The following is a 9,727-nucleotide window of genomic DNA, read 5'->3' as shown; positions in this document are numbered from 1 at the left end:
GTAATCACCCAAAGAGCTTAAATCAGAGCATTTCAGATGCCAGACAGGCAATGTAACTGAGGGAAAGGATGAGGTAGGGAAGCAGGAGCAAACTGCCTCTTCCTCCTGGTTCCAGCCAACTGCAGCCAGGCATGAATGCAGGAAGGGGGAGGGGGTACGCAGAAGCTGCTCCCCGTCCTGCAGGTTCCACATTTACCTTTAGTGCTTGTAGAGTTGAGCTGAGTATCTCCCTAAATTCTTTAACAATATAAAGATAAGTATTATAAGGACCAAACAATATTTGTTCCCTAGTTACTTTTGGCTATGGGTTGCCAATTTGTGACTTCTACTATAAGCACACATAAATCATAGTATTGCTGGAGTTCTTAAGAACACCACGACAGAGGTCAGTTACACCTATTGTTCTGGGAGGAAACTGCTCCCTCTCATTCTTATCATGTGGTTCTAGTGGGGCTGCCAATGGTAGTACGCCAACCCTTGGCCACAGCAATTGTCTAAGGGAAGGCATGTAACCTAGGTCAGACTAATTTAAACCATTCTCCAGGATATTTCTAATTGGGGCAAGAAGAGAAGGGGTATTATATAAGCTTCCTGTGCTGCACTGCAGATCACCACTTAGTGGCTTAAAATAATACACATTTACAGTCTTGCCGTATCTGTGAGTTAGGTATTTAAATAAGTCCTCGGCAAGGCTGCAGTCTAGGTGTTGGCCAGGGCTCAGTTCTCATCTGGAGACTCGAACAGAATGTGAATTAGGTTGCTGACCGCTCTCTTTCCTAACATATGAGGAAGCCTGTTCACCAGAATTTAAAATGAAGCCAGGAAAAGACAAGTAGAGATAAGAAACAGATGAAGGGACAGAGAGTCCTAAAGTTCCTAATTCCAGCTGTGCCTGAGACTGAATCCACCCTTGAATTTCTCAGTTACATAAGCATCAAAGTAAAGTTTATTTTGAAATTAAGCTGGCTGGAGTAATTTTTCTACATAGCAACTTACAAAGTCCTGAAAATTACAAAGCCCCAAGTAAAGGCATCTTTATATGGTCACTTGCTGACCACTGCATACTCCAACTGCAATTTTATATTTTTTTACATGAGATCATTCCCAATTAAGAGAGAAGAAACTACAAACCAGCCTTGTTCAAATCCCAGGCTCTTTTTCAAATAAAACAAAAGGAATAAATTCCTCTCAGACCTGTACTCTCCATGAACATTGATGTCAAAATGCTAAATTATAAAAATCAGTAAAACAATTGGAGGCAGGTATAGCTCAGTGGTAGAGCATATGCTTAGCACGCACACAGTCTTGGGTTCAATTCCTAGTACCTCCATTAAAAAATAAATATATAAATAAATAAACCTAATTACCTTTCCCACCCCGCAAAAATCAATACAACAAATACAGTAATGGACTTAGAGGATAATTCCCTGTGAGCAAGTTGCATTTATCCCAAAAATGCATGGATAGGTTAAACATTAAAAATTCACCACATTAACAAACTTAAGAAGAAAAACCAAATGATCATCTCAATAGATGTAGAAAAAGTGTTTGACAAAATTCAATGTCCTGACAAGAACTACTCTACTCCAGCCAAACATCTCAGAAAAAACAATGGCCCCAGCCCCACCCCACCAGCAAAGACTAAGCTGATGGCCTAGATTTCTACCCTTGCCAGGCTATGACAAGGCAGCCCAACCATTCCCCTGCCAGTGTGGTATCAGAGGAGGCTGAGCAGGGAGGTGGGATGTTTATCTCCCCTGGGAAGAGTAACAAGTTCCCACCCCACACTGTCAGTGGAGACTATGTGGGAAGCTCCTTCTCCTTCCCACTTGACTGGTATCAGAGGAGGGGGCCTAATGGAAAGTCAAGACTTGTGTCTGTGCTTATGAAGCCACCCCTTCCCATGGTGTCAATGGAGATCATGAGAGTCATACTAGGCACTCCTGCCTCTGCCAGCCAGGAGGGAATCAACAGAGCCCTAGTGAAACTCCTGTTCTTCACCCAGCAGTAAGAAGGATCCTATCCTCCTAGGAATGCAAGGCTGGTTTAATATTCAAAGATCAGTCAATGCAATCTACCATATTAATAGACTAGGAAAAAATCACATGATTGTATCAAGTCAAGCAGAAGAAACTTTGGGAAAACAACACTCATTCATGATAAAAACTCTCAGTACTGAACCGGTGGTCCCAGCCAGTGAGGTAGGGCAAGAAAAATAGGCTACAGATCTAAATTTTTGAAGAAAGGAAAAAACCTGTCATCATTCATAAATAAATATCATTCATAAGTGCCTACTATGTACAGAATCTAAAATAATTTAGAGATGTAAGTATTTAAAAGAGAGTTTAGCAAGATCCCTAGATAAAATAAATATACAAAAACCCAACTGTATATCTATATTCTAGCAATAAATTATGAAACATTTTTAAGGACACCAAGAAATATAAATAAAGATATTTATATATTGAAATAAAAAATAAATACTACCATACAGGGGTAAATTTAGCAAAAGAGCTCTAAGACTTTTATGCATATAATTATAAATTAGTAAATGTCTTGAATGATATTAAAATAAAGAGAGAAATATTTCCCATTCATAGGTAGGAATATTCAATATTACAGAGATGTTACTTCTCCCCAAATTGATCTATACATTCAATGTAATCCCAATATTTTAATCTCTAAAATAATTATTGTAAAATTTAAGAAGCTGGTTCAATAATTTATATGAAAGAACAAAAGACCAAGAACAGCCATGACATATTTGAAAAAGTATTGAGTGGGAATAAAGGGACTTACCCTATAAGAAATCAAAGCATAGAATAAAGCAACATTTATTAGGGAAGTGTAGCATTGACACAGGAATAGACATACCAATGGAAAAGAACAAAGATCTCAGCAACAGACCAATTTACGTTTGGAGACTTGACATATGACAGAGATGGTAATGAAGACTGGTGGAGAAAGGACAGGTTGTAAATGCAATGAAGACAAATGGGAATACATGTGTGTACCAGGGAAAACATATAAAATACTTATAGCAGCATTCAGTTGGGAAGCAACCCAATTATTCATCAAAATGGAATGTATAAATAATAAGCTGTGCTATGGTCATAGAATGGAAGTCAGCAAAAGAAATTAATGAATTTAGCTACACTCCTAAATATCAATGAATCTTACAAACGTAATATTGAATGAAGAAAAAAACAAAAGAACACCTCAAGTGATCTGATTTTTATAGAGTTCAGAAAGATGAAAACCTAAACTATACTGTTTAAGTATGTATCCATACATGATAAAATTCAAGAAAAGCATGGAAATGATTGTAACTAAAATCAGGAGTGTGATTACCTCTGTAAGGAAAGAAAGAAGACTAGGAGTAGGGAAAAATACTCAGGGAGGTTCCCAGGTGCTGGCAATGTTCTACTCCTTAAATAAGGTAGTGATTACTTTATTATTCTTTCGATTTAAAATTTGTTTTATATATTTTGATATGCATTTACATATGTGTGCTATATTTCACATTTTAAATTATTTTAAACACAAAATTTTAAATACTACAATGAGATGTCATTTCTCAACTCAGTTTGGCAAAGGCCAAAAAGTCTTAAGACCAACATATTATGTTGACAGAGCATGGGAAAACAGACATTCTCACATACCGATGACAAGAATGTGTAAATCTGGCAATATCTATCAAAAGTACAAACGTACATAAACCATATTTTACTATATGCACTAAGTTATTAATATGCAAGTATGTTTGTTGTAGTACTGATTGTAATAGCATAACATTGGAAAAGCTTTGAAAATCTAAGTGTCCATTAACATTAGACTAGTTAATTAAATGATGCTACAACTTCACAATGGAATATATACAGACATTTAAAAGAATGATGCAGTACTATGTATTTTTTCCCAGGTATATATCTCTAAGGTATATTGTTAAGTGAGAAAAGCAAGACAAGACAGAGTGTATTTGTGCTAAATTTATTTTGGAGGCAAATTTAGCACAAATGCACACTGTCTTACTACCTTACTTTCTTGCTTAACAAATGCATAGAATATCTCTGAAGAAAAAGCAGACAAGAAATTGCTAACATTGGTTGCCTTGAGGGAGACGAACTGGGGGACTAGAGACAGAGGTTTAATTTTATTATACTTTCTAAACCTTATGAAGTTAGTTCCAAGTACAAGCCAGACCTATTAAATAACAGTGATGATGATGATGATGATGATGATATCAATGGTGATAAAAAGAATTAGATGTACTGAGATTGAAATCCCTGCTCAGCTGTTCACAAGACGTGTGGTTTTTGGTAAATTGCTTAATTTTTTTAAAGCTTGGTCCCTCAAATAAAAAAAAATTGGGGGATAGTTAAACGATCTCCCAGGAAGACTGGAAGTAGACACTCAATATATATGTATTGCCGGATTTTACTGAACTTATATAATGTGTGTGAAGCGCCTATCATGGTGGCCAGCACGCGGGGGAGCCTCAATGAATGCAGCTAATTCTGCAGTGGCTGCTGCTGTTAGACATCTGTCCTGCCTCTCCATTCTGGGTGTCTAGTCTTTCAACTTGGGGACAAGGTGCTCTGTCCCTGAAGCAAACACTGGCTTCTCTGAGACGCCAGGAAAGGCTCAGGAGGAGGCCAGCATCTGCTGTGCTCCCCTCGCCGCCTCCAGTTGGCCATGTCCCTGTCACTGTCTCTAATTGTGATGGGTTGGGAGGATGTGGTCCCTGGAGCCCCCAGGTAGGCTGGGCCCCTGCACCCTGTGCACATTTTACATTCCAAACTTTAAATTGCTTCTGGGACTAAAGGGTCCCCGTAGGAGTCCATGGCTGCAGCTTGAGGACTCTCTTCACTGTTGGAGAAATAGGCCCTTGGGATTCCTGGGCCTCAGACCAAGATGAGAGGTTCTCTACATGAAGAGTCTGTAGCAGAGATGCCCAGGGCTCATCGACAAAGCTGGGAGGAAGGAAACAGCAACAAGAGGCTAAAGTTCCCACAAGGACTTAGGAGGAAAAAGAAGAAAGAGGGTCTCAGAGGTAAAGGAAGTCAGGCAGGGGAGTGTCTGGGTATTACTCTGGTATCCAGGCTCTCACCCCGGCGTTCAGTGAGCAGTTGAGGATTGTGTCTGGTATCAGGGGACTCAGAACAGCGGCCACAAGCAGGAATCAGGTGGGGAGAGCTGGGCTGTGGCGGGGACAGAGGTGGCGGCCATGCCTTCTGTAGAGCATTTCCTGAATACAGACTTTCCGCCTAGCCCTCCCTCTGCTCCGAGACACCATCCCATGGCTGGTGCCACAGCAGGGAGCAGCAACCAGGTAAATGCCAGGCGGGCCCTCACGCTCTCCAGTGCTCACCACTGACCCAGCCCCTGCCCTGCTGCTCCATCCTCACGAGGAGCCAGGGAGGGGAGCGGGAGGGGTCCCCAGCCCCTCCTGCAGAGATTTCTCAGAAGAATGGGGCTTCCTCTGGGTCAGAGGGTGAGCAGACTGGTGGGCCTCAAGGCTAGTCCATGTGGTTCCCACTCTGTGGCTAGTTCTTCCCATTTTTCTCACTTTCCTTTGATAAATACTAAGATTTTTACCCACTGACCACAAAGTAACTTGTGCCTATTGTATTAAGAGAAAATTTGGTCATACTAAAGAGGTACAAAGAGGTACAAAACCACTGATTTTGCTGTAATTTCCTTTCAGTCACTTCTATCCATGCATATCATCTACCTAATTGAGATCGTAATGGTGTGTACAATTTCGTATTCTCCCTTCTCATTTATCATTATAGTGGAATAATATTATAGTACAAAAAATTACAAACATAATGTCCATGTCATTCCATTATATGAAATGGCATAATTTACTTAGGCATTTATTAGTGGATGGTGATTTTTCCCATTTTTTGCTCACAAATACTGCTGTGGTAAGAGCCTTTACTGCAAGATACTGGCCCTCCACTCTCATGGATTCTGTACAATTATTTCTCAGAGCTGGAACTGCTGAGGTGATGGATATGCAGGTTTTTCAAGTTTTCCCTCTTTCGAGGCAAACAGCTCCTCAGAAAAGCTGTATGAGAGTGTAAGGGTCTCTTGACCACACTGAGCTGCCTCCCATTCCTCAGCTGCCTGATGGCTCCAGAGACAGGCAGGGACAGGACCACAGCAAGACCAGGCCTTTGGGACAAGCCGGAAGCCACACCTACAGGTACGGGCACAGAGTGAAAGCTTCCCTTCCTCTCCTTGCTCCTGCCTGGCCTCCCCACTCCTTTCATGGGCTGTGGGAGTCAGAGCTCTGTTTTCTTCCCTTCTGAGTCCCTTCCAAAACCTGACACAGCACTTCCTGGTGACCATTCCTTGATGGGAAACTAGGCATTCAGATCTCCTCTTCACACACACACACACACAAACACAAACACATATACCCACTCCCCCCACCCGAAGGAGTGGGCAGCCACCTTCACCAAGGACTGCTGCCTCCCTGCACAGGGCAGTCCACGAGAGTCAGGATGCCCAGAGAAGCACCAAATTCAGCCTTCTCATAATGCAAGTGGGGAAACTGAGGCCTTGGGAGGAGAAGGGACTTGCTCAAGCGACATAGAAGATCCATGTCACGGGCAGGGGCAGGTCCCACAGCTCTGGTCTCAATGTGCAAGGTCTTCCTAGATGTTCAGTCTGTCCCAATTAAACCAACTTTCATTTAGCACCTTTCATATGATAGGCACTAAGACTTCCACGGATGCAGCTCTCACACAGGTCAAATCCCTGGACCTCACTCATGCCCACACCACATTATTCATGGGCAGGGGCTTCTGTGTGCGAAGTTCTGTCTGAGGGCAGTGGACAGAAGGCTTCTCTAACAGTAGCCACCTTCCTTGGCTTCTGTAAGTACAGCATGTCCTTGTCACTATTGAATTTTGTTTGTGACACTGACTGTAATGTTTACTTTTCATTTCCTGGAGGGGCTGGGAGAGCCACTGGGAGGAATGAGATCCGCTGGGGCAGGAGTTCATGGCGGGGCACCCAGGGTGGGCTTGCGCTGAGCAAACAGGAACACCCTCACGTGCCGGGGCAGCTATTTGGTGAAAAGAACTCAGAATTGGGGCCTGCAATTTAACCCTAGCTCTGTCATTCCACCCTACAGAGCAAAACCTTTTGCTCCTCTGAGCTTTGGTGACTTCCTCCATAAACCTTGAATGACAATATCTTCTCCATGGGATGTTTCAAAAAATATGGTACAGAGTAGATGCTCATTAGTATTAACCACCCATCCTCCATCGTCCACCCACTCCTACACACATGCCCCACTGCAATTAAGAAAGAGCTAGAGAAATATTATCAATGAGGATTCTGGATTTAGAGTCTGAGCGATTGCAGCTAAAAGACTAGAAACCCTCTACACAAAGGCACATAGGTCTCCCTATAAGCTAGTTGCCTGTATGGAACACAAGGATGGGGTCAGAGAGCCGGAATATTACACAAGAATAAAATACAAGCATAAAAGGACAAAGAAAAAAAAATTCCTAAGTTACCTCCAAGCTATAAATTTCACCAATATCCCAGTGAGATGAGGTTAGAAGTTGATGCTGTATGGTCTCCCATCTGTTAACTGTAGTGTGTATGGTTATTAATCATTGAGTCAACTGGTCAGTAAGCTGCACAGCTGTCATCCCAGAGCAAGGTTCAATCACTCCAGTCAATACTTGTGTTGACGTCATAAAGTTCCTCCCCATATAGGAACCTCCTCGTATACTGCTGTCAATCTGTATTAAAATAGGCAGATCCCAGTGCTGATGACAGTCAAGTTTGTGTCACTGATGGTGGGCAGACTGGAAAAGTCATCCTCAGTATGGCTGAGCCTTTAACTGGGCTTGCTTCTCTCTGGAAGTGGATTAACACTTTTATACAAGTTCCTTCCAAATGTAATCAAAATTTAAGAAGGCTTTAAAATTTGCTGCTTCTAAGAATTGGATCAGCTTGAGGATTTTCCTCCCTGAGAATCTAAGAAAACTCAGATGAAATCAAATTTCTGTATATTTACATTAAAGAGAAATTATTCATAGCATTTTCCAGCCATTAAACATAAGACAGAGGAAAAGCTCTCCTTGGCTGGGGATCAGCTCTTCTGGGTTCAAGTCCGGTCTCTGTCACCAACTTAGAAGACCTGAACAGGTCACTTCCCTCTCCAGGCCTCTGCTGCTTTGATGGGCAATGAGAGGATGCAGCAACACGAGAAAAACCCCTCACATAGTGAGACTGCTGGACACTCTCACCCAATCCTGGCCCACTGAAAGCTCTGCTCCAGCTCTGACCTTCTCTCATCTAAGAGCTGAGGACACCTACTGTCTCTTGTGGTCATTTTTCTCTAAGACACACACTCTCTCCTGTTATGCAGCAGGACTTGACCATGTACCAGATGCCTGGGACTCTTCTTAAGAAAGCCTGATGTGCTGCTTTTGTACTTTGCTCATGACAGACAGGATATTACACGGAAAAAGCTAATCAGACCTCTCCAGTGCTGGGGTTCATTCTTCTGGGCCTCTCAGCCCACCCGAAGCTGGAGAAAACGTTCTTTGTGCTCATCCTGCTGATGTACCTGATGATCCTGCTGGGCAACGGGGTCCTCGTCCTGGTGACCGTGTCTGACTTCCGCCTGCACACGCCCATGTACTTCTTCCTGGGGAACCTCTCCTTCCTCGACATCTGCTATACAACCTCCTCGGTGCCTCTGGTCCTGGATGGCTTCCTCAATCCCAGGAAAACCATCTCCTTCTCAGGCTGTGCCGTACAGATGTTCCTCTCCTTCGCCATGGCGGGGACAGAGTGTGTGCTTCTGGGCACGATGGCATTTGACCGCTACGTGGCCATCTGCAACCCCCTGAGGTACCCTGTGGTCATGAGCAAGGCTGCCTACGTGCCCATGGCTGCTGGCTCCTGGGCTATTGGTGGTATTGCTTCTCTGGTACACACATCCTTGGCAATTCAGCTGCCCTTCTGTGGGGACAATGTCATCAACCACTTCACCTGTGAGATTCTGGCTGTCCTGAAGTTGGCATGTGCTGACATCTCCATCAATGTGATCAGCATGGGGGTGACCAATGTGATCTTCCTGGGGGTCCCTGTGCTGTTCATCTCTGTCTCCTATATATTCATCATTGCTACCATCCTGAGGATCCCCTCAGCTGAGGGAGAAGAAAGGCCTTCTCCACCTGCTCTGCCCACCTCACTGTGGTGATAATATACTATGGAACCTTGTTTTTCATGTATGGGAAACCCAAGTCTAAGGACTCCCTGGGGGCAGACAAAGAGGATTTTTCAGACAAGCTCATCTCCCTCTTCTACGGGGTTGTGACCCCCATACTCAACCCCATCATCTACAGCCTCAGGAACAAGGATGTGAAGGCTGCCCTGAGGTACCTGGTGGCTCAGAAATACTTCAGTCAGTGATGTAGAAGGAGCTTTCAGTGTTTCTCATCCCCATGGAAGTAAGGACTTCAGTCATTTCAGCTGTCATTCAAAAGCCAAGTCAACTTAACTGGAACAATCTCTTGCCCTTAAGTCCATTTTCAAGGGATATTTAACTTCTCAGAGTGTATTTCCTGAGTTTTGGCCATATGTCTGACAGCTTCAACAGATGCCAGAAAATAAATACTCTAATTAAATGATGAAGATACGCTGAACACATGCTAGAACCAACAACACAGGAAACTGAGAGCAAGCCTAA

General features: G+C 43.1%; 1 protein-coding gene across 1 annotated transcript; it reads left to right on the top strand.

Annotated features, from left to right (window-relative positions):
* Positions 1 to 4,695: 4,695 nt before the first annotated feature.
* Positions 4,696 to 9,450, top strand: LOC102534089 (olfactory receptor 2S2-like). The gene is given in 4 exon segments (XM_015238936.1): positions 4,696 to 4,757; positions 6,129 to 6,211; positions 8,484 to 9,194; positions 9,197 to 9,450. Coding segments are annotated over 4 exon segments (1,110 nt in total).
* The last annotated feature ends 277 nt before the right edge of the window (positions 9,451 to 9,727 follow it).

The sequence above is a fragment of the Vicugna pacos genome, chromosome 4 (genome assembly GCF_048564905.1).
Source record: "Vicugna pacos chromosome 4, VicPac4, whole genome shotgun sequence".
NCBI lineage: Eukaryota > Metazoa > Chordata > Mammalia > Artiodactyla > Camelidae > Vicugna > Vicugna pacos.
This window is presented reverse-complemented; position numbering and strand designations above follow the sequence as displayed.